The 25,848-nt window shown below is 41.9% G+C and overlaps 1 protein-coding gene across 2 annotated transcripts in view; it reads right to left on the reverse strand.

Moving 5' to 3' along the window:
* Nucleotides 1-25,848, reverse strand: part of dock1 (dedicator of cytokinesis 1) — a 203,865-nt gene that overhangs the window by 132,113 nt on the left and 45,904 nt on the right. For both annotated transcript variants that reach the window (XM_084342187.1, XM_084342188.1), the window contains exons 17-25: nucleotides 25,283-25,386; nucleotides 24,481-24,664; nucleotides 16,105-16,202; nucleotides 13,755-13,844; nucleotides 12,390-12,490; nucleotides 12,151-12,279; nucleotides 9,442-9,550; nucleotides 5,678-5,748; nucleotides 1,075-1,181 (exon numbers count right to left, since the gene is read on the reverse strand). In XM_084342187.1, the coding sequence (XP_084198313.1) occupies nucleotides 1,075-1,181; nucleotides 5,678-5,748; nucleotides 9,442-9,550; nucleotides 12,151-12,279; nucleotides 12,390-12,490; nucleotides 13,755-13,844; nucleotides 16,105-16,202; nucleotides 24,481-24,664; nucleotides 25,283-25,386 (993 nt within the window). The remainder of the gene's footprint in view (nucleotides 1-1,074; nucleotides 1,182-5,677; nucleotides 5,749-9,441; nucleotides 9,551-12,150; nucleotides 12,280-12,389; nucleotides 12,491-13,754; nucleotides 13,845-16,104; nucleotides 16,203-24,480; nucleotides 24,665-25,282; nucleotides 25,387-25,848) is intronic.

Genomic DNA, 25,848 nt, shown 5'->3' on the forward strand with positions numbered 1-25,848 from the left:
TGAATCCACAATTAGATTTGACTTAATTTGATGTTTGACCGCTCTGATACTGTTAGACTCGTATCTGGATTTGTAAAGATTAACGATCACTGGTTTTATGCCCTGACAAGGTCATTCACAATTTCCTTTCCTTATCCTAAAAAGAGAGGGGTATTTCACAAGAACAGTTTGACTTTATCCTGGTGGCTTTTTGCAGGTTGTGGTTAGGCAGGTTCAAGAACTATTCAACAAAAATAAAGATTTACCAGAGCCTGGTAATAATAGCACAATTCTAACAAGGCCTGTCATAACGCAATACTTGGTGGTATTGCGTTATTTCAAGAACAAGGGAATAAACAATGGAAAATCGATTTTTAGAAGAAAACATAGTTGCATGAACTTATTTTTCTGCTTTGACAAATATTGGCTGAAGCACCAAACTTGCACATAAAACTGGGATGCTAGAAAAGAAAGGAGACCCAAATGATAATGTGAAGACAAACAGCTCAGTCAGGCTGAAGAGTAGGCCAACAATACTAGCTGAGAGGTAGCTACTGCAATAAAGGAGCTGCCACCAGATTTCGGGACGGTCCATTCAGTCGACCTTTTCAGGGGTCCAGCCATTTCCGTGGGTACGTCAATTACTACATGACACGACATGGTCAAAATATACAAGTACAGTGTACAGTGCCGAGCTGTATCATGAAAGTGTTGCAGTGGAGTGCTGTAATGATGAGACAAGGAAAGGGCAAAGAACTGAAATGACATCATATACAAGGATTAAACATTTAAACAGAGGGGCTGAGACTCAGAGTAGATGGGACAACTGATATTTTGACACTGATAAGTACAGGTGATTGTAACAATGGGGACGCTTAACTGTCTTTGAAAGAAAGAGGGATTTTCACTACACCTCACCATTGATGACCTTTACTGTGGGCTCACGCAGGGCCGCCTGGGGGAGGCAGCTGCTCTGTGTGATTGCCTATATTACTGCACCATGAGTGAAGGTCCATGCACTGAAGAACTGTGAGTACAGTTGTTTTTTTCTGTGTGTGCATGTGTGTGTGTGTGTGTGTGTGTGTGTGCTCTCACCGTGATGAGTAAAGAGATCGCTGTGGACGATGTCAATCAGACAGTCTAGCTTCTGTTTCACCAGGCGACCCAGAGGAACCTTCAGGATGAACTCGGTGAACAGCTTGCTGCGGAGACAAGGAGGAGGACAATGAAGAAAAAAGGTCAAACTGATTGGACATCTTTGGCTGGTTGACTGCTTCCCATCACGAGCGATCATCCAAAACGCAATTAAAAAAGGTTCTGCACACCCACACAGGTACTTCTCAGATATTCTGGCTCGGGTTGGAGGATGGGAAAACATCTAGCGAAAGACAATAGCGATCTGTCAACATAGCCAGAGGAACTGACCTGGGATGAACTTTGAGACAGCTCGCTAGATAGATTTTGCTAGTTCTGATTGGATAAGGACAGCAGTTGATGTTTCAAATCAATAGATCTGTTTCCATCCAAGTCTCAAGCGAATTCAAAGTTAAGTCTTGAAAAAGATTTCTAGGAAAATCAGAATTAGGCGAGGATACACTAGGATATACAGAGCATAGTCTCTTAGAAGAGGGCGGTATAGGCTACATCATGCATGGCTGTAATAAACAGAGTAGAAGAAGTAGTAGAAGTCGCGAACAGGAGGAAAACCACAACCAGGTGGGCTACTGGTTTCTGTCAAACTGGAGGGGCCAGTAGCTCAGTTGGTAGACGTGCACCTCTTGTATGGAGGCTGTGTCTTCACCGCAATGACCCAGGGTTCGAAATCAACATGTAGCCCCCTGATTCATGTCATCCCCCCCCCTACTCTCTCTCATCCCATTTCATGTCACTCTTCAGCTGCACTACTTAATAAAAAAAATCCCAAAATCAAAACAAAACCAGCCGCCCTGGCCAACTATGAGGGAATGTTGATTAATCTAGCAATGGGAATCTTACGGGACTAGCCGGGCTGGGGTCGAACGTCGTAAATGTTCACACCGTCTGAACTTATATAGATACGGTGTTGCCAATAATGTGGAGCCACATTGCTTTCATTGACTTAACAAGCACTACATCTACACACTCTGACTCAGTAGGTGGTTGTATGAGCCTTTAAGAATTTGCAATAAATGTTCTGCAAGGGTTCAGAGAGGAGGTATAAAGTCTACAAGTTTTAATACAACAAATCATATTAGAGCTGCGGTATAACCTCAGGTTTGCATTAAAAGACATTTTTAAATTAAAAAATGTAAAATTATATGTTATTGGTATCGGCAGTGAGCAGCAGGTTATTATCTGTTACTGTATTTGCTGAAAAAATCAATTTCATGCATCACTAATTTACAGAGACATCTGTTGTTTTTTTTTTTAAATCTATAAAAAGGTTTCCTGACAATACCCAGAGATCCTGACACAGTATATAACCATATATATTGCTACTGAAATGGATGAAGCTGGGCTGAGCTATGAAAGATGATTTTTCTAAAGGTTCTTAAAAGGTACTTAAAATTCAAGCTCCCCAACAGGTTCAATAAAACTGACAGTCGAGTCAGAGAAATGTCAGTCAAGCACAGTGTGCACACCCACACTGTCCAGAGTCCTCAGTGTCTAATCAGCCGGAATAAATGAAAACACCTGTGTGGGTGTGTGTGACCTTCACCTCCAAAGGTTTCTAGACTTTAAATGTTGTTTCTCTGCTTCACAAAGCTGTTGTCCAGAAGGATGTCTACTTCTATACAGCCTAATATACCAACGCACGCTATAAAACTAAATATTTCTGATCTGAATATTCGTTTTTCCCAACCGACACGTAGCTCAGCAACATCACACTACGAGCATTCAACAGTTTAACAGCCTGAGAGATAAATCCGCATTCATACACACACATAAAGCTGACAGTTTTTTACTCAATGAGGAGGCCGGATGCTCGTTATGCTGGCAAGCTGAGGCTCAAGGAGGAGAGAAAAGGGTTCTGGCAGGGGATGAAACACTCCCACCCCTAAGGCTTCAATTTAGTCGCCTCCAGCTCAGCCGCTCAGCCAGGTCCGCGCTAACAACAGGAACAGCTGATGCCACCTTTGCTCAGGCAGGAGAAAGAGCCAGGCCTGTGATTTATGGCTAAGTGAATGGGCTCATAAGGACCGATGGCTTTCAGAATTAGAGCTGAACTGAAAAGCTTTTCTCGCGTTGTCTCCAACAACAGAGAAGATGGCAGAGCGTGTATAGGTCGAAGGTCAGGTGTGACCCAAAAATATAGGAGTGCAACATACAATTATTTTCAACTAATCTGCCAAAAATCTTCACATTTAATCGAATAATTGCTTTGTCTATAAAATGTCCAAGCCAAAAACCCAAATGACAAAGACAAGAAGAGGAGTTTTTACATTTACCAGCAAATGATTGGCATTTTTGCTTGAAATATGACTTAAATGATTTTTTCAACTATCAAAATATTAGATTTACCCACAAATGTGCTAGTTTTTGTCTTTTACTACATTTTTCTTACTTGCCAAGTATGGAGAGGGAGTGTGTGGAGGTCATCAGTCTTTGAAATCCAAAAATGTAAAAAGGTTTCTGGTAAAAAAATTTTTTGGTGTGCCTTAATAAAATTGACAGACTGGATGGGCTGAAAGACTGAAAGACTGAAAGACTTCCACCTTTGACAAAAGACTTGCCCCCTTTCACTGAGGCAGTGATAGTGGTGGAGTGGCAGCGATTGGCGGCCCTGCATGACCCAGAATCTGCTGTGGAAATGGCAGCTGCCCAGGTGCTGGACATGGGCAAATGGAAAGGGGCTCCTTGCTGAGTGCTTGCAAATGAACGGGCAAAGAAAATTTCAAGGTCTGGAAAATACCCACATGTAGTAGTGCTACTTGTGCCAGTCTATGAGCTGCCAGAAAAATGGTGTCAAGAGTGTTTCAGGTGGTAATATGTGTGTTAAAATAATGTGCAAAAATACAAGGTTTCCCCTGAGGAACGTGATTAAGCGGAGGAGGACAGATCCTGTCAACATGTTGTCTGATTTTTTGGGGTTTATTTAGTCACTAGATGTTGGTATAAACAACAGCCTCAGTCATCAAATAGAAGGTCTTTGCTGGGTCAAAAAGTACTGCTGGTTTTATTCCTCCCCCCATTAGTGTCCCTTTTTAGCTTCAAAATGTTTAGGAGCGCTGATGGGATGATTTCAACCCTTGATTGCATGAATTATTAAATCACAAAGCACAATTTTTTATTTATTAATGTTTTCGTTTTCATTCTTCAAAAATCACGCCATTAACTGTTTTTCCCAATATGTGTTATTTTGAAGGAAAATAAAAATACTTTTATACACATTTACAACTGGAATGGTTGACGGGGCATTGAGGGTCCTGCACCTGGTGGTTGGGACATTTTACTCCAAATATTCGTCCACTTTAGTGTGCATCATGCATGAAAAGGTTGAGATAATGTCTGACTGAGTTGGACCAAAGATAGAGCGCTACCATTTTTCAACTTCTCTTCTGGCTGAAGATATATCACATAATTAGGAAAAGAGATGAGTTTTACCGACAATTCGAAAAATCAGACGGTTGCTTCCGACCAGACCGAGTCTGAGTCCTTTCCATTGATGTAACTGTCTGAGTATTGGACACATACTTTACCATGATGCAATCAGGACAAAATATGTGTTTATTAACACTCATTTGCAGCATTTGTTTATGCATATTTGTTGTGCATATTTTGCTCCATAAATGAGGCCGTTCCATTTTCTTTATGTGCTGTGTCCTTTCAGCATAACAGATTAAAGACATCCAAATGGGAGAGAAAATCAAGGGCATACCCATTCGGCATTTGTCACAAACATAATGTCCTCTAAGGTCTCGTGAATACTTTTGGAACGATACCCCAAAAATACATGAAGAGTTTTGGTCAAAGGTTATGAATGTCTTCTGAAACTCACAGTCCATTCCCGACTAAAAGAAGAAGTACTGCAGACGATGAGGATGAATCATCAACATTATCATAAAGATAGAATCTAGTACCACAGCATAATCAGCGTGTGACACTTCAGAAGTCATTTATTTTGAAGACAAGCATTAAGCTACGGCAGATGACATTCACGCTAGACAACATTAACTGAAATGGACACTTGAGTGGAGCAGTCAGTGGGTTTCCACGGCAACGTGGGCATCTTTAACTAGTGCCCATCACAGTACGGCGACTGAATGTTGAGTTGTTGGATAAAAACAGCCAGGTAGAGAGGAGGCGAGCCATACAAAAGGCTAATTGGGGCTTGCAAGTCTTTACATCCTGTCAGCCTGTTCAGGGAAACATCTAAACATGTAATTTTAATCCAAGCTTAAAAAAACAAAACAAAAGCAAGATTTTCTCCTTTCATTCTCTGGGAAAATGACATTTAAGTCCAATTAGAACATTTTCTAAACCTTTGCTTTAATGAGCTGCAGTGGTGCTCTTCAGCAACACGCCGTCTGTTTGAGAAACTCACAGATGGATGCAAATTAAAGTCTCACCCGAAAAAAAAGTGTATAAATAGGTACCAGAGAGTTGTATAATCTGCAGTGATGACAAGCGCTCCTCCATCACTGAACACCTGTGTAAGGCAGGTGCCTTTCTTATAACAACAGAGTATACAAATATGCAGTGGATCATATCAAATTACCTGAGTTCCTTTGGATCAAAGACCAGCTTGACGTCATTGACAATGGTGGGAATGTACTTCAGTGCAGCACCCTTAGGCAGAGAAAGAAAAGGAAATCATTAGCAGATCATTTTCAGCTTTGAGATAATTACTGCAGTCATGATTGGTGTCAAGTTAGCTACTCCATCCCACATTATGTAATACAGTATTTTCCACATGATAAGGGGGAAATGTGTGCTGTTGCATGTGTGTTTTAGCTTGATGAAGCTGATTCTGTCGCTTACTTTTAACAGTTGATAGCCCAGATTAAAAAGCATTTAATTTTTCTTTTCTTTGATGAGCAATATGTTTAGTTTCGATAGTTTGTGTGCTATGCCGTGGCAAAAAGGCTTTATTTTATACTACAAAAATAGCTTAGCAAAATGTGTTTCAGCGGACGCCCTTGATTAAGATAGTAGTCAGTAGTCAGATTTCAACTTTGTGCAAATGAGGAGCAGGCTATGCAACGTCTCTTGAAACACAACGTGACTCTACCAGAATGCACTGCACGGCTTTCTGTGCAGACGATGAATGTGAGCCGTGAAAAAGACATTCGACACACAACGACCTTCATTCTTTTTCTTGCCTTAAATACACAATGACTGATTAATAATGAAACACCTGAGTTTCATTAGTTAATTACAGTAGCCCTTTTGTATTTAGTCCATGTGTGTTCCCTGACCTGTTGTCGGTTTGTCTGTTGCGGTCCTTTTGTCACTTCTGTGTTTGCGTTCCTGCCTTTATTCCCCTACGCTTTATTTGTTTTGTGCTTAGTTTAGTTTAGTATTTCTGTATGGCCGTAGGTTTTGGATGTGCTTCTGACTTTTTAACTTATCTCTGTCGCCTGCTTGTGCTTTTTTTTAAAATTTGATTCAGTTTAACATTATTAAAGTCGGCTTTTTGTTTCAACTCTCAGTCTGCCTTGAGTCTTACATTTGGATCCTTTCTGCTAAATTGCGACACTGTGTAGCTATGCTTCATTACGTTCCTTCAGTCTACCTGGGGGCAAGTGGTGGTGTGAAGACTTGCAATAAATAAACTGGGACCAAAGGTAGATCTCTCTGCAATGATACCTCAGCAGATGAAGCCAGATGCGATCTACATTTGCCCATCGATACGATAATGAAGTCATCAAGTGCGAGCACCCAGTGGCTGATTGCAGAGCCATCCATTTATAATGGGGATGATTAACCGAGCCGACACTTCCCTCTCTAAGTGACTGCTGCTAAATGCGGGCCAAGGTGGATTGGGGTGTTTGTACACTGTTTGTTTATACAGCATCTGTGCAAATTAGCAGCAGTGCCAGTCTGTCTCATACAGGTCGATTAGCCATACAGATGTAGCACAATGATGTCACCTGCTACAATCCAGCGTTTGTTATTGTGCACGGGTTATTTCTGAACATACGTGACAAGGAATTAGCCACATTCAAAGGAGGTTGTTACGAGAGAATATATTCAGTTTCTGACTTCAAGTGAACGTAATGACGCGAAAGGAGATAAGATAAAGAAGAACAGTTTTCTGAACATCTGGAAATAATCATGACCTTCAAATGGAATCCTGCTTTAATCTGCTCTCATCTCTGGATATCTTTAGTGCTTTAATATGCAGAACTCAACACCTCAGCCTCTGCGACACTGAAAAAGACTTCTAAAAGGTGCAGTTTGACTTTGATCACTTAGCATCTGTTTACCCCTTGAAGGAGCGATTGTGACAGAATGCCTTTTTGGGTTTATACTTTGTTCTCAGCAACAACAAAGTAAACACCTGTTGTTTGTGTGTTCGGTGAAGTGCCAATCCAAGCCGAGCTGCAACAATTTACCATTTAGTTGTCAATTAAAATTAGTTGAAAACTATTTTGATAATCAATTAATCGGTTTGAATAATTATTTTAAGGGGGAAAAAAAGTCAAAATTCTCTGATTCTAGTTTCTAAAATGTGAATATTTCCTGGTTTCTTTACTCCTCTATGACAGTTAACTTAGTATGTTATGGTTGTTGACAATACAAGACATTTATTGACGTCATTGTTGGCTTTGGGAAACACTCATTGACATTTAATCACAATTTTCTGGCTTCTACTAGACCGATAACTAATCGATTAATGGAGAAAGTCGTAAGTTGCAGCGCTAACTACAAGTCTCAGTGGTGTCGTGCCTCTTGCCTCTGCTCCTACATGTGCCTCACAGTCACCTGCAGCGCATGTGTGTGTTTAAGTTTTCGCCCTGCATGTGTGTCGGCCTGTCCAGATGTTCATCAGGATTCAGACTTGAGCTACGATGGGACTGCTCATTAGCCTCCACCTGTCACAGTGCTTTCACAAGGGCGGACTTGGGAAGGTACCAGGATTCTTCGCCTTCATGCCCGTTCCTCAAGATCAGTTTTTAATTTACTGACAGTAAAGCTAATATCTCACCCAATTACACAGCAACTGACTCCTAATTGACTCCTGAGCCTCTCCTATGGTTGAGTGTGCACATGGATCTACTGTAGGTGTGCCAAGGTGCGTGTACACTGTGATTATGTTATCTCTAAAAGCATAGGTGGGTGCACATAAGCGTGTGTGCGCATGTGCGGTCTCAGGTTTAATCTGCACCGAATGGCAAAAAATATTTGCTTGTGTGTTTGTTTCAAGTCTGGAGTCGATGACTTTGGGGTCAAGGGGAATGAAATGAAAACACAATGGAGAGAGCTTTAAGGCGGAAGGAGCAAGGCAGTGAAATAAATACCTTAAGGAGCAGCTAAAGAGCAGGAGGCCAGAGGAGCCCCAGACCACAGGACAGTCAAGGTCAGAGTGAAATGGAGAGAGATGAAAAACACAAACACACATATAGAAAGTACAAGACAACAGAACAAACATACACAATGTGCAGATGCAAGAAAAATCTGAAAGACTATAGGGCTGCACAAAAAAAGCCTCAACTTATCAACATATCATCTATAGCTAGTAGCCTCTTAGCTTAGCTTAGCATTGGACTACAGCTACCCTGGCTCTACTCTGGCTCAGGTACAACAAACAACTCTAAAAGTTCACCAACACATATCTTGTTTGTGCTGGATCACTTCCTGGCACAACAAAAAAGGAATAGTCTCGCACAACCCCCCCTAAATATCACAACTTGTTGCTACGCTGCATTTTGTACGGCTTCAATTAACAACATATAATGTGTGAATTCGCACACTTCAGAGGGGCTGTTAGGCAGATTTTGTTTCCCCTCCATTTCAAGTCTTTATGCCAAGCTCAACTAACCACCTAGCTGCTGCAGCTTCATATATTTATTATACAGACATAAGAGTGGTATCGCTCTTCTCATCGAACTCTCCGCAAGGAAGAGAATGAGCGTTTTTCTCTACGTGTTAAACTATCCTTTTAACATCCTTAAGATGCCCTCTAACATACCTAATTTCATGTTATGTGCAGCCCTAACAAGGTCACATGGAGAACTAATGAGAGACAAGATCAGGGATATGCACATAGAGGGGTGACAAAAGTGAAGAAAACACATGCTGCAGGACTTAGGAGAGCATTAATGAAACGAAAGAACCCTCATATTAATGTTTAATAAGCTTCATCTAACAAGACACATGCATCTCCAATTACAGAGCCTGTCATCCAAAGCAAATCACAGCAGATTTATTTACCATTCACACAGCAGCGCCTATTTACTATTCACGCAGCAGCAGATACTTCTTGGCAGGGAGTTTGAGCGATAGCATGCAGTTGGATAGTGCGAAAAGTCGGCCTACCTTCACCATGCCAGTGTTCTCTGAATTACTGTTCATCATTTCATTAAAGGATGTGAAAAGGTTCCTCAAGGACTCCATGAAGTCGGCCTCTCCTTTGTTCTCGTAGAGCCTGGGAGGAGATGAAGTAGAGAATTACATTGGCAGATGATCACAAGGCTGTTGTTTGTTTCATCCCTGTGTAAACAGCCCCGCCCGTGGTGGATATGACAGGAGTTTGATGCTTCCCTGTTAAATCATTAAAAGCAGCCAGCAGAATGGCCCGTGTGTGTTATCAATGCAAATATTATTGGATCAGAACCACAGACATCACTCTTGCTGCCAGCCAGATTAGCATTTAAAACAACGTGACAAGACCCCCGAAGCACCTGCCTGCTGTCGAGCGGAAACAAAAATCAGAAAAATTAATGATCTATGCTAATGACTCCCCTGGAATACGACACGAGGAACAGAAAGCAAACATCAGGGTTCAGTGACTTTACTTTCTAATCTTTCCTGGACATAGTATTCATATGGCCTCTTCTGCTAGTTTGTTTTTGGAGCACCAATGCTGCGGCGCCAATGCTGCCCAGCCACTGTGGTGGCTAAAAGCCAATTATCATAGAAGAGAAGGAAAAAAAACCCACATCCCACAAATTCTAAGTGCATGGAAAACACAAAGCAGGACTTTCCTCCATAATCCCCCCAAAAAATGCAAATGCCTTTCATTCCCTTAATCTCCACAAACTGGGTATTAACTGTAAATGAGCCACGTTGTGCTTACGACAAAGTGTCAACCACTGCGATTTAAAAGACAAAAAAAATCAGGCAGGTCAAAGACGGGTGAAGTGCTTTGATTGCTCCCACCGCTTTCAGATTTCAATGGATTTCTTCCAGAGAGGTGGGTTTTGTGGTGGCACAATCTCTCACGGGGCTGCGGGTATTACATGGTCAAGGATAGTCACTGTTGAGGGCTTATAGAAATCATGGGATTAGAGGCATCCATCTCATGGCTCCCACACAACAACAATTACTTAAAGCTGCCTCTCACCTGCAGCACCTAGGAGCAGATTGAGCTCCGGACAGCCACACCGGTTTCAAGTCACAGGGGGAATGTGTGTGATTAGGGTGTCCCGTCTGCCATTTCATAGAAATCTTCCATGGAAAGCCAAATGTGCTTGTGTAGACTTGACACCTTCCTTGTCAGAGCTGCATGAAAGGCTTCGACAAAGTCAAGCTCAACAACAAAGGCCCAACAGAGCTGATTTTGGCAACCAACAAAAGACAGTCTTCAATGACAACAACACAGACAGCATGTCTACCCTGAGGTTACGCTGCAACAGGAACCACTTAGCGCACACTGTGAACATGGACAGCTCGACAAGTGACGTAGCCGTGGCCTGATATGTGAGGGAAAGGACGGAGCGTCCTCTAGACATCGGACAGAAAACCAATCAAACTCTGCACACTCAATTAGACCAGGATCATACATCAGCCCCTCAGCCGCCTACAGCTTCATTCCGTGGGCTCTACAACATTATCATCCATTTAACTGCCCCGAAGCCAATTAAAAATACATCCATAGAAATGACCTCACCCTAAGACCAACCACTTTTACCTGTTTCAACTTTATTCCACAGCAGTAGCGAACCACAATCGACGTTGCACAGAACATTGATTTTTGTCATGTAATACCACCGAAGTATCACAGACACAAGGTCTCCTTCCAGTCAAAAATGTGTTTTTCATTATGTATGTGCAGAGTTTTGCAACAGAAGGCTGTTTTCACATTCATTACTGGAGGTGTCATTTTTCTATGCTCATTGTAAATCTCTCAGAATCAACCACAGATTGTTGTTCAGCATTTTTATATGCCTGTATGCATGGATACAAAGAGTATGGTTGGATAGACTCTTAGCCAACTCTCGAGTGACTAAACTCTGACCAAACTGTCAAAACTAGGCAGTGCTGATAAAACTATAAGCCAAGATTCTGTTACTACACTATCTATTTCTCGCCTTAAATGTCTTCAGAAACAAACTTCAGCACTCTAGCTGCAATAGAGAAAGATAGTGAAGTGGACGTGGCCACCATATTGTTCCTGTATTGTGAAAACGGAAGATGAAAATGATTACAAAATAATTATGTCTTTTCAGCGGTGAAATACTTCTTTAAAAGGAACAAGAATAAAAATATCAACATGAAATATATTGACAAACAAACACCAGTCCATTCAGTCAATATATGAACAGTCTGTTCTCAGGGAAGCACAGAACATATTGTCTGACCCATCGCATATCTTCCACGCCAAGTATGAGCTCTTGCCCTCTGGCAGACGATATACAACACCCCAGCGCAAACATAACCATTATTAAAACTCATTTGTGCCTACCTCAATTAAGAGTTTAAATAATTCAGCTTGAGGCTGCAGTGATTGTTCAATAGCTTATGGTGGTATCATCACTGGTTGTCTAATTTGTGAAATATGCGTTGTAGAGTACTGTACTGTGCAATATGGGTAGCAGTGCAATATGGGTAATTTCTGCTGGTAAGTGTGGTATGTGCTGCTCTGTTTATATGTTTTATTGCTATTATCTCCACTGCGGAGGCAGTTCTATGTGCACAGCATTTGAGTCCAAGACAAATTTGCCTACTCGTATTGTACAATAACAAGAGGTACACGGAGACAAACGACAACCGAGTAAATTTCACAATATGTGCATCAGGACATACTGATTGAACAGGACTCTGGAGCGGACGATGAACTTGAAGATGTACTCCAGAGCCTTCATGGCCTTCAGCAGCTGCTCCGTCAGCTTCTCAGCGTTGTCCACGTAGTTCTTCAGGACTTTGGTCAGCTTCCTTCAAACACAACAATAAAGAGGGGTCTGACAAATCTGCTGATAACAAAATGTGATTTTTTTGTACAAACACACCAGGGACGTTCAATGACAAGAGGGTAATTAACTCACGTGTAAGCCAGCGTGGCGCTGAAATGCTTTCGAATGTAGGTCTCCAGAACGGGGTTAAAGTGCTGGAACTTTCTGTCTGCTATAAGCCCAATTATGAACACCTGTCAGAGAACAAAGACATGTTCATTAAAATGTAAACCACATGGCCCATAATGGGGAGGAGGAAAAACCGCCTGTCTTACTCAATATGCTGAAAAAGATTGGGAAATTAAACACGATTGCATTTGAGCAGAAAGCCATTTTCTCTCAATCTAATCTAGGACACCCGACAACACCATTTCTACCTCCTCTCTCTGAAAGGGAAAACTGTTCTTTGGAGATTCTGCCAGGTACTTTGTCGACTCATTGGTTACAAATACTTGATTAAATACATGATAAAGTTATGTAACCGAAATTCCAGCCGGCTAATTTCTTTTCGTGCTCCATCTTCCGGGAAAACGAGACCTTTAATGTTAGACGACAACGTGAATAAAAACGCTACCCTGGCGCTACAGAACAACACAGCAGGGATATCACATAGGATACAGTGCGTGTGTGTTAACTTATTTACAAGCAACAAGGAACAGTTTGTGAGCAACATTATACAGTGCAGTTCATAAGTATTTGGACAGTGACACGTTTTCTATTGTTTTGGCTCTGTAATAAAACACATGGGAAATAAAATGAGAAAGCAGCTGAGGTTACTGTGGTGTTTGAGAAAGTTTAAATGTATGCTGCTGATTTAAACTCTATTTTATGAACAAAAATATATTATATTATCTTATCAATGTTTTAAGTCAACCCCTGTATTCATTCATTTTCATTACAGATCCAGTGTGCTCAAGTAAAGAGCCATACAACAAACACGAATGAAAGCCAAAATACTTGAGACTGCACTGCAATGCTGTGTTAACAGAGATGCAGGTAGGTGTCCCAGTGGAAGCGTTCTCCTCCGAGGCGTAGCCCTGGCACACACTCAACATTCTCGTGTGGAGCTAAGGTGTGTAACAAAGTGAAGATGTCCTTTTTCTTCTCCTGCACAGATTCTATTTGAAATTATTAGAAACTCTTCATTGCACGAATAAAGTATGCTCAAAACAAAGTACATAAGAAATCTTTATGATGATTATTCAATATTTTCATGATCCTCTGATCATTAACTGTCTTCAGGAATGAGTGCTTTACCCTTGCAGTTAAGTGTCAAAGCTTTGGACAGACAGAGCTGCAAATGATCAACACAAACAAACAAAAAGGGCCAGCGCACAGAGCAGAGCTGTCTGTCAAAAAAACCATGTGAAAGATCCAGCAACGTAATGTATTTGCATCTGAGCCCTGAAGGCGTCTCAGTGTATATTCCCACTGACAATAACAATCTTCTGTCCTTACCAAGGCATCGAACACCAGAGTATCGAATGTGTCACTGTCAGAGTTCTCCATCATGATGTTGAAGAGAGCATCCAGAGTGTCTTGCAGGAACTGGAATGACAGATGCGCAGTGTGTCATGGCAAGCCAACAATAAAACATGTTTATGAAAAGTCTTTCACTGCTCTTCCGAATCGAGTCAAACTGATGACAATTTTAACATCCAGCTGGTGAGATTAAAGTGAGAAACGATATCTGTCATGTGAAAAGGAACAATAAATATTTAAATAACAAAATCAAAACAACAAAATTAAGTTGGTGTCACGAAGAAAGAATTGATGACAAGAATTATTAGACTGCAAATTGACCACATGCTGTGATTAACGACAGGTAGAGACCAGACGAAAAGGAGGCTTCATGTAGAGTAATGATTTTTTCCTGCAGGATCGCTGTCACACACGTTTTTAAATGGACTTAATAAGCTGACAAGTACACAGCTGTTGTAACAGCATTTTACATAACGTGCATACCTGTAATCACGGTTACCAAATGATTTCATCGCTCATATTGATTGATAAAAAGATAGCTTCCTGAACGATTCACAATCAGTAGATGGATTTATTTGCAGGAATCATACTTAAAAGACAAACCAAGACCATCCCTTTCAAGCAGTCCGTTCGGTTGTTGGGTCCACACCAGCACAAACAACCCACCATGACCGGTCACACGGACCTGAGTTTGTTTTGCGTAAAAAAGCACCCCAAGTGGGAAACCTCTGAGGGTCTAAGCCGAAAACCAGCAACAGGCATATCGCTAGAATCTCTTGGGGCGCTGCCGGGTCAGGCTGGGCTGGCATGGGACATCGGGGTTTTTGCACGGACTTTGTGGGGTCGATGCTGGCTCAGACGGGCTGTTGTTGAAGCGAGAGGGGGACATGCCAGTGAATATTCTGGGATTCATGTGCATTTTTTGGGAATTGTTGAGCATGGGTTGTTTGTAGTAGAGAGGGTGGTGTTACATTAGCTTTTTGTTTATGTATTTTATTAATGACTCTGCTTATTCTCTGTATTATAAGTCTGATTGAGTTCGGCCTGGTCATTAATGCTATATGTTGAAAAAACATCCCAATTAGAGCTGGGTTTTACATTTCAAATTAGCATGAATATGAACCCATGACATTTGTACGGTATAAGTGAACTCCTGCTCTGACACTGCTACCCATTACGCACCCTTTACCGCTGTTAACATGAGCCAATATAGCTCTATGAAGACAGTAATAATTTCCCTGTCAGCAGCTCCTCAAGAAACACTAACTATATACACCCGTCCTCTCTGGGGAAACATGCTCCATTTACTCAGCCAATTCTGAGGCACAGTGAAAACAGATGTAAAGGTGTCGGAAAACAGAGCTGTCGCTCTATACTGTGCTTCGTCTGTCATCTCGGGATGGATGAGATTCATCACGCTCTCGACGACAAAAACAAACCTATCCTGGGCGCGCTGTGTGGAGTTTGAAGCACCATTCAATCTCGCACTGCATGAAAGAGGCGAGGGAGGAGAGCCCTGTTTACTCAGACACAGTATCACATCAGGGGGATGGGGAAAAAAGGGGGGTATTATGTTAAATCACACCTGGGAAGCCTATAAAACACTAGATTTATCTCATGTCATCATCTAATATTTGTAGAATATTGAATATACAGTCTACATCCATTACAACGTGTACCTTTTTGATAAAATATCTTTTCTAATTGCACACTGACAGCCTTGCAGGGCCTTGTAGAATGGAGCACTAATGTGGCGGTGATAATAATCACACCCCTGTGGTTTAATGAACTGGTCCAGCTGTGTTGAAGCATCTATCTGGCCTGATCAATGCTGTCTGGGTAAAGGACTTGATCTGGATACACTGCACTCCGCCGGCTCCCTCCCACAACCAGCTCGTGCAAAACTTTGTCCGGAGGGCGATTTATTTATCTGCCCCTTGCTGAGCACTTAAAGGGCCTCCGCTAAAGACTTCTGACAGCAGGTCATCTCCTCCTTTTCTGCACGCCATGCATGGTGCTCACCGGAGACATCTTATAAGAAATAAAATAAAAAAACGAAGGCAACCTGTTTGCTCCGACAGGCAGTGAAATCATTTGGGAAATTGTTGCTAGGAAGCTGTAGTTCTCAAGAACACTAACACTTATGTCACCAGCTGTTAAGGTCTTTGTTTTTGGTTTTTGCTCATCCGCATCCAGGCAAAAGTTTCAAGGATGCAATAATTAAAAAGGAAAGGAAATTGTTAAAATCATCAGTTTTTGACGGCACCGGAACATAGAGACAAACAAAGAAAGGATAATCAGCACGGTGCATGGATGACTTTCCGACCTTGACGACCTCGCCGCCTTCCACCTTCATCAGCTGACGGAGGTTCTGCTGCAGCAGGCTGGTGTTGGAGCGCCACTTCAGCAGGCCAAGAAGGTCCACTGAAAATACACAAAAGCAACACAAGTGGTGAGTTAGTCCTGCCTATGGAAATACAGCGTGAGGAGAGATGGAGAGGCAGCGAGAAGTGACAATTAAAGTTGAAAATCTGAATTTAATGTGTTGGTGCTGAGGTCAGTCATTTTGTTTGAGGTGTCCCCCCCCCACACACACACACACACACACACAACTCAGTTTGTAAATGTTTCAAATATGGTGTAAGTCATTCAATTAGATCCCTCACTTTAATAGTGGAAAATTAATTTAGGCACAACCGGATGAGTCATGATGCGATTAATCACGCACAAGGGAGCGCTCGTTCAGACCACCTTTGGCAAATTATCAAATTGGGAGCTTTAAAAATGCACTCATGTCGATTTGTTGAGGCGCTGTGGCAGCAGCCCTGCGGACGTCAGATCTGCTCTGAGGACAGAAGACATTTGTTTTTTTCAAAAGGTGCCGACACAGACTATTGAGACACATCAGTCAGTCTAGAGGACAACTTCACCAGTAGTTAACGTCAAGATGAGTTTCCCACTCTGCCAATGAAACAGGTGTCTAAAGTGTTCTGTGGCTCTAATGGAGTGTTGTCAAACCAAGGAGGTGTCATCAGAGTTATCTTGTGTTGAGCTCAGGGATTACTCACAACGCCGCCACTGTTGCATTGATTTTTTTATGTGCAGTACTACAAGCTGTAATTCTTTTTTTTTTTTTTTGGTGCACTATGTAGAGAGGAAGTTTTAATCAGAAGAGAAAGATCTTCATTGACTGATTTTTTTATGCCAGAACAAACTATAACAAACTGACCCTTAGAGGACAACACATACCATTTTACTTTGAAGCTAGAAAGGTGGCAGGGTCCGCCAAATATAAACAAACAGTGTTCTGGGGACCTTGTTTTCCTCTGAGGACAGCTTGTTTATTCAGTTATGGAAAAGATAAATGTTTCTGAGTTTGTATTATAACCTCATTAACATTACAAGTGCCAAAGCACTTGAGACTCTTTTTTTGTTTCTGTCCAAAACTTTAAAGATATTCACAGTCATATAAAACTTGGAAAAACAGCAACTTGTTACATTGTAGCAGCTAGAAGTAGGAAATGGTTGGAGACTTATTATGCTTTTTCATATTTTTCCTTTCTTGCAGTGCTTTAAAATGCTTCTTGTGCATGTAAAAGGTCTTGAAAGTTAAAAAGGTCAATGTCTGCACCAACAGAAGCTCCTCTCTCCCACAGAAAACACTGCTCCTGAAACGCCTCTTCAGTAGTCCCGCCTTTAATTCTGTGACTTTGTGACATCACATGACATCACCATGTCACACTTTGCATGATTTATGCCAAGCAGCTAGTTGAGTTGGTGCGTAAGAAATGATTTAGCACAGCTGCTCTGTTGTTGTTAGTGGTGCTGGCTCAGATGTGTGTGAGCTGACCAATCAGAGGAGACTGGGTAGTCAAGAGGGGGGACTTAAAGAGACAGGAGCTAAAACAGAGCGTTTCAGACAGAGGGGGAATACAGTGCGGCAGCTCTGGGCAGTATGAGAAAACTGATGTTGTTTTTTGAGCATTAAAGAATGTAAACCTATTGTAGTAGTAACTCTAAATAAAATCACAACCTGGAAATTAGCATAATATGTCTCTTTTATTCAAGTCTATATCAGAGCATGATGTATTATTTGTCCTGACTCCCCTCTGGCCTTCCTGGGACCCTCACTCCTAGCTGCCCCCTCTATCCGTTCACCATGCCCGATTGGCTATGGAAGAGTCGATCAGGCATGGCGACACCGTGATGGATGCCTATCATCCGCAAACCTGACAACCTATCGTGGCTCAGTCGCTAGACCCTGTCAAAACTACCAGGGATCCCCTCCCCAAGGAAATACATTGAAAATTGATGGTTTAGCACCTCAGAGAGACAAATGGAATGAAATGAGAATGAGTCATCGGGCAGCTGGTCCCACTGGGGGCACTACTGGTAGAGGCCACGCTGTTTAGCACATGGGACAGTGAGGACGGGTAGGATGGGGGAGATCTGGTTTCCCTGCGAGTTACGAGTGCCTTCGACAAATAACATCTGCTCAAGAATGGCAGTCTTTGCAGGCAGCCAAATTTAAAAGCTACAAAACTGGCAGACGGAGAGTGGTGGAATAATTATTTCTGGGAGAATAGGTTACATTGTCAGTGCACAACTGAAATGCAAAAGACTTCACATTACCATTTGAATGTTTGTTTACAGCACACCCTGCCTGACAAGAGCATTTTATTGTTAATTTTTACAAGCAAGTAGTTTGAATAACTCGTTCTTTTATCTTTAACAGTAACAACCTTGTATTTGGATATACATTGAATAAGTGCAGGCTTTGTCAGCAGAGTGATGCAAGAAAAGCGTGATATTACTGCTATTTTTTTCATGAAGTTTTTTTTCCTCCTCCCAGCCAAGGTAGGAACAGGATGTTAATACATCTTTCAGCAGGCCAGGTCCTCTCCCAGCTCTGCTGTCATTAGAACTCGGCTTCTCCTCCAGCCTGCGTTTAGTGAAGCACACTGCAAATACCCAGGGAAGAGCCAGCAGCCACTTCACACGAGCTCCCAGCGCCGGGAGACCGCCTGCATAAATCTAGCTTAATTAAAAAGAGTGTTTCATCTCGGGTGTGGGGATCAGGGATGAGGTGTCATGTGTATGAAGCGAGCAGTCTGTTGCGAGGGGCATTCAAGTGCCTTTTTTCCTCCCCTTTGCCCGAGTTAGTCTTCTGGTGAAACGACTTTTGAGCAGCCAGCGAGGCTGAGGTGAATATGAATTGAGCCCATGATGGAGACTTCTAGACACACTTTTAATTTTTTTCACAATTAACCACCTCATTATGTGTTCTAGAAATGATTTGCAATATCCCAGAACCCAAGGCAACATTTCAAATATCTTATTTTACCAATGGTCAGTTAGCACCATCAGTGTGTGTTTATCTGTGAATGAATTATGACTGAATGAGAGGTTAGGCGTTCCCATTAAAGTGCTATATACATTCAGTCTCCTGTTTCACATTGTCCCACCAACACGCCACTAAACCAACAAGGTTCATTTACAGTGATAAACCAGAGAGAAGAGGCAAATCCTCACAACTGAAAAAATAGAAAAAGCGTTCAAATAGTTGGTATATAATTGCTGATTTTAAAATGTAGTTCAGAAGTTTTATCCACCAAATACTTTACAGAGACGAGTCATTGTGAATTGGACTCCTTGTCAGTGTTTTGTTGACTTAACGTTTCAGTATAAATATTGAATAAAAAATTAAAATGCAAACGCTTTCAATGTAGACATTTAAAGTGTCCTGTAGCTATACCAGTTATGCGAGTGCACGCTGGGATTGTCATCATCATAACTGGATGACCAACAACGTTTGATGCTGTAGTCTGCTGCATGGGGCGTGAGGCTGATCTAACAAATGCTCCTGTTCATATTGATTCATTTTTCAGTCTTCCTTGGATGGTTACTCAAGTATTTGGTGGGAGGAAGAAATCTGCACACATCTCTGTAGGTCCCAATATCCCAAGTTAATTTGAAAAGAAATCATTTACACCCTCAATGCACACTGGAGCATGGATAGCACATTGGATGAGAAGTGAGCTAGTGCTTTTAGCGTAGCAGCTTAAGAGAAGATTTCCCCTCAAAAAAGGGTATAAATATTTACTTTTCAAATTAATGTGGGGACTCGCAGCCTCTAAGGACTTAGATTCTGCTGGAAGAGCTTTATGGAGCATTTAAATGTATTTTTTGTTTGTTTGTTTGTTTGTTTGTTTTAGTTAGTTTGTTTATTGTTTCCTGTAAAGCGCCAGAAATGTTTTGTGGACTAGAAAACTCTGACTTTCCATGGGGGTGAGTAGATAATGACAGGAATTTTCATTTTGGGGTGAACTTACACTGTTGGATGAAGCGGTGCCTGGAATTGTAATGAAGAAATCATAACAGGAGTCAAGTTGAAAAAATCTGAGGGGAGGGCGACTGAGTGATTGACTGACTGAGCTACCGAGCGAGTTACCTGTTCGGGTGGAAGTTTAAAAGAGGTTCTAGGTTTTTAATAAAAGCGGGTAGACTCCGGCACAGTCCGAGATAGATTCGCTCTGCGTTGCTTTATTAAAAGAACTCAAACCTTTTCCTGCAGCTTTGGCGTGGGAGGACATATCCCGGGTACACACACACATGCACTTGTGCGCACACACACACACACACTGAAACCTCTGTGCTTAATCAAACTCGGTGTGTAGTGACGAGGAAGTCTGATCCCTAAGCTCCTATTGGTTCCTTGCAAATTACCACCACCATGTGTCAGGTAAATATCAGCAGTGGAGCTTTTCTGTAGGACTGAATCATCTCACCAGGACCCACGCTGCTCCATATCTCTCACATGAAGGGAGAAACGGACGCAAGGTGGACAAACAGTCAGAGAAAATGGTGCCGATTGATTTCTTCTTGTGAGCTAAATACTGTAAGTTTGAGCTACTAACATTATTTCTCTTTCCAGTGTAATCAGTGTGCACAGGTTCTGCCTCTGTAACTGCTCATCCGCCGACTTCGCCACCCACTGAGCGGAGCAGGAAGGAACACATGAATGTATTTAAATTACATCTTACACCGCAGACTCAACCTAATAACTCTCAAAGGGAACATTACTGTAACAACATGCGACGCCCCCCTCTTTCGCACAACACAGTCAGCAGCACTTCATCCTTCAGGGGTCCACAGTGACCTCATTACTGAGGCTTTATGGACATTTATCGTGCATGTTATCTGGGCCACATCCAGGAGAGCAACAATGGAAAATCTACTCTTCTCACCCAGGCAGGTCTTTGTCGAGATGGCAAAGATTTACCACAAGGTCACACGAGGCCTCCGCATTAGTATGGCGGCTGGCGGAGGGAAGATTTCTGCTGCAGATCGATGCATACTGAGAGCTGTTGCGCTTCTTCAAAGCCGCTGTCAGGTGAAAATCCTGTGTTTCCAAAATGTCAGCGCATCAAGATGAACAACCATACTGTACTGTATGTGTCTTTTTTTTATTTAACCAGACAAAACGGTGCTGAGATGGTTCCAGAAGTGCAAGAGGCATACAACTTTTGCAGCTCAAACATTCCTGTAATGTGAGTGGAGACACTAAAGTCACATTACCTGATGTTTACAACCTCTGTGTGCCTTGGTGTTCTTTAAAGGATCATTCTAATTTACTTGGTCAAAGTTAGACAAACTTATTTCAGTAAGAAAACAGGTGAATGATACAATTATTTACCTGTTGTAAACCTCCATCACAGTTTGCTACTTAACTTCTGGTTCAACTCAGACCCACAGTACTGTACTTCTACAGATTTCCTGTGCAGTGACAAAGTATCACTGACATTTGGGATGAGCTCACTTTCAGCTTTACCTCCTAATAAAGTGCTTTGGATAATCTGGCTAAACGACTTGTTTACAACCTGTCTGATTGTCTTGTGTGTCACCTTACTTGCCAAGTTGAGTTTGCTAAAGGAATATACAACAAATTGCGATGTTTAGTTCACAGTAACTTCCAGGTAGAGAAGTGTATGAATCTAATTCATCTAAAATGGACATTTGATGCTTTTATAACTCATTAATAAGTCAACACTTTCTTGAACGTCGGGTTAAAGTCCTAGTTACCTCCACCAAGGAGGCCTGATTGAATTAAAGGGGTCTGTTTGTCTACGCCAATACGCGGTCTACCCAGAAGTGACTTTTGTTGTTAACGTGACCTCGCAGTGATTCGGTTTATTGCCATGTTCCTAGATCAGAGTCATTTCAGTCGGCCACGTTATCATAACTGATGAATTATAAAAAGGGGTGTAGGCTAAGTAGACTGCATACCTCTGCCAAGCCCTGTATCACTTCAAATTTTAAACCACCCATGACAGCTTAACTGATTTCAGCTCACTCACTGAACTCACTCGGATTTTTTTTTTCATCAAGATGCATGCAGTATGATGAAATTAACAAAAATCTCAAAAATCTTGCAATTTTGAAGAAAGTGAGGCACCAAAACGTAATTGGGAGATGGAGACCCATCCTCCATCCAAGTTTTGTGGAAATCCGTTGAGTAGTTTTTATGTTATGCTGCTGACAAACCGACCAACCAACCAAACAACTAACAAACAACTCGTGGGTGAAAACATGACCTCGATACGATCTGTTGAAATAAAACAAGAGCATAGACAAGTTGCTGATTTTATTCCCTATTCCTGAAAAGAGAAGTGTATCATCTTAAGCTTTAGAGGGGAAAAAAAGGTTTGTATTGCTTCTTTTGCTGGTCTAATTAAATAATTATTCAGTGAGCACTCTGATACTGCAAAAAGACCACATGCAACTTAATTTGCCTCAACAGCTCACTCCAAGCATTTCCTTTCACTCTGCCTCGCTTGACTATTCAACATTATCTTTGCGTTGCCATGAATAAAAACATAAGGACATGATGCACTCCTTTATTTAAAACAGGGTGTTGCTTTGGGCGAGTAAAACAATTAATTTCAATTCCAGTCAAAGTGAGCCTGCGGTCAATCTGTCCCTTCTTCATTCACATTCCAGGGCTGTGGCCCAAAAACACAGAGAGGAATGAGGAAGCTTTCATTTTGGCTCTTATTAAAGTGGTGACTCAGCTGTGCATACAGAAAAACAAAGGATGCACAATGCATCAAGCACAGAAGAAAGCGACGCCGACATTGAGGACGGTGCTGTTTAGAGTGGCTGTGAAATCAGAGCTGGGAGCGTCTGACCAGTCGCACAAAGTAGACCAGCATTTCACACAATCCACACTGAGACAACCATGTCTGCGATTTATAAACATTTATAAAAAAAAGGCAGGGGAAACACAAGAGGCAACAATCCAATCCATCCAGAGATGGGGATTTCCTTAGTTTGATAAGTGTAGATCGTCTTAGCACCCTGGGGAAAAAATACTCCAACTGATTGACAGCAGTAAACGGAGGAGCAGAGCTGTCTTCTGCTCAGAAGTGATGGACTGAAATGTACTGACTGAGACTGACTGACAGAAGAGAGTTGAGGAAGAGAAAGCGGGTTAGAAGGAGAAAAGGATGAAAGAAGGACCAATGTCCAACATTCGGACACGTGTAAAGACCAGGTGGAAGGTGCGGAGGATGGCAGACGTCCTGGAGTCCTACTTTAAGTGATATATGTGCACCTTGCACGGATAATCTGTCTTTCAAAGTCGGAGGCTGTGGCCCAAAGCTGGTTTTTGAAATCCCGGGTCTACTAAAATGCTTGAAAAATCTCTTTTTGAAGTAAATGCGAGAATGATTACTGCTGAAATTAATGCCTCTCGGGCCGCACATAAGCAAACGTGTACTGGTGCCCTGTCCCTAGTTAACGTGCTTCTTCCTTACTTAAACAGATCGGGGATACACGTCTTACAGGAGACAGTGTCACGTTAAGCTAAGATGAGCAAGAATTTAACACAGGTCATGTAAACAACATATTCCAAATGCAGCATTTTCCAATTAAGACATGAGAAATGCTGATATTACTAGTTTTTCGGTCTTACGACATGTTTCAAGCACATTCCTAATCTCTAATTTGGTGTTTTAAAGGCAGTTTGCTACTGACGGTAGCCTGTCTCACCTGTTTACAGTTAGCTCTGTGCATGGATGTGGGTACACGGACCAACTACCCGGCAGTTGTCAAGAAAATCCCACACTTGTGGTTGGATGGAGAAACACAGCTGCTTGGATATCAAAATGTTTTGGACATATATTTGGCAAATATCACAGCACTGACATTTTCAAGAGGGCAGTTGAAGGAATAAAAAAGGCAGGCTGCGAGCGAAAGGTCGAACAAGTCTGACACCGATGGAAAACTTAGAAAAAATAAAGTTTAAGAAAAATATGACTTTTCTTTCTAACCACAAGCGTCTCTTTTCAGTTGTTCCCAATGATGAGAGCGCCTCTCCAACAGCACTCGGACGCCTTGAGAAAAAGCACATCACCAAGGGTTTTGTGTGGCTTCTCCGAGCGCTTACGCTTAAAAAGGCTTTAATTAGACCTGGCAAGACTGATCACCCTGGTAAAAAGGAGGAGAAGCTGGTTCTGGCCGAGTCTATTCCGAGCTTTGTGAGACGGAAACTATCAGCTAAGACCGGACAGCCTATTCGTGGTGATCATCTGAACACTGCATGGATTAATACATTTGGTTTACCATGTTCTGCTAAAAGATCATTCATGTTTTGCTAAAAAGCCCGCCCCAACTCTTAGTGAAGAAGTATAGAAGCTGTTACCGTTCTGTGTAAGCTTGGTGGAGCAGACCAGGGTGGCGATCTGGAAGGAGTCCTTGCTGATGGTACAGTTGCCCAGGTTCTGGGTGTTTTTCCCGGTGGCGGAGTAGCCCTTCTCCTCCAGCTCCAGCTTTGTGGCAGGCAGGTTCAGGTACAGAGACAAGTCCTCCAGTTTCTTTGCCTCCGCCTGGTATTCAGGGATGAGACTTATCAGCACATTTTACAATTTACAACTGAGCTAGTTCAGGGAGCTTATTAATTTTTGCAGATTAATTGAAATCCATATCTGCTGTTTGTATTGTAATGCAGTGTTATGTTCTTTTACTGCATTTTTTTTTTAAGTACCTTGTGTACGGCTTCACTGAACAAGTTTATTCTGCCAGTTGTTGCATGAGAGAGTAATAACAAAACTCACTGCCAAACAACCTTGACTGACAAAAGCAATACAAAATATAAGGGAAAGAAAAATCTAACGGGGAATTTTACTCACATTAACTTTTTAATTAACATAAATAGGCTCCGCAACGCAAAGGTATCATTATACAAGGGATTTTAATTGGGAGGTAATTTTATTTCACTGTGGGGGTTGATGCATACCGACTACACAAGCCTCCATAGAAGGCAGTGAAGCTATTATCGCGTCAGCTTCTAAGACGACAGGCCAATTTTTCACCTCGGATTTATCTTTGCTGTGGTGATGCTCTCGAGGAGCGTGGGTCAGCCCAGCGGGTAGGAAGCCAGTAACAAAACACACCAGAAGACCACACACTGACTTCTGACTGCGTTTGGGATATTTCCCATTTACCTTGTACACGATGAGATCGTGCTCGCCATCCCTCAGAGTCGTCCCGTCGTACCTCATCAGCTTCACGAAAGACAAGGCAAATATCTTCTCTGATTTGTCTTTGGCTGCGGGAGGAAGAAAAAAATCATGTGAGGAAGACAGGAGATGGACAGATGAGAGGAGCGGTAATACATACAACAACATACATCAATATTTTGATACCCTAAAAATTTGTATTGCATGTTCATGATAAAACACTGACGATTAAATAAACTCAAGACCTTCTCCCTCTCGTGAGCATTTACGGGACTCTGGCTGTCAAAGGTAAAAACAAAAGGTGTCTGTCTGTAATGCTGCAGCTGTCATGTGAGCAGAATAAAAAGTTTTAAATCATCCTCAAAGTATATGTGCAATTATTAACCCTGGGCTATAATCTTTTACCTTCCCATAAATAAAAAACAATCACGACGGATCTCTATAACAACACAACTTGTCGTCAGCTCAAGTAACTCACTGTCTCTGCTCCATTCTGGAGGTGTCCGCATGTGTGTAAACATGACCGGCACAGAATTGTATATACTCAATAT

This window comes from Pagrus pagrus, assembly GCF_965226575.1.
Source record: "Pagrus pagrus genome assembly, chromosome: 21".
Classification (NCBI taxonomy): Eukaryota; Metazoa; Chordata; class Actinopteri; order Spariformes; family Sparidae; genus Pagrus; species Pagrus pagrus.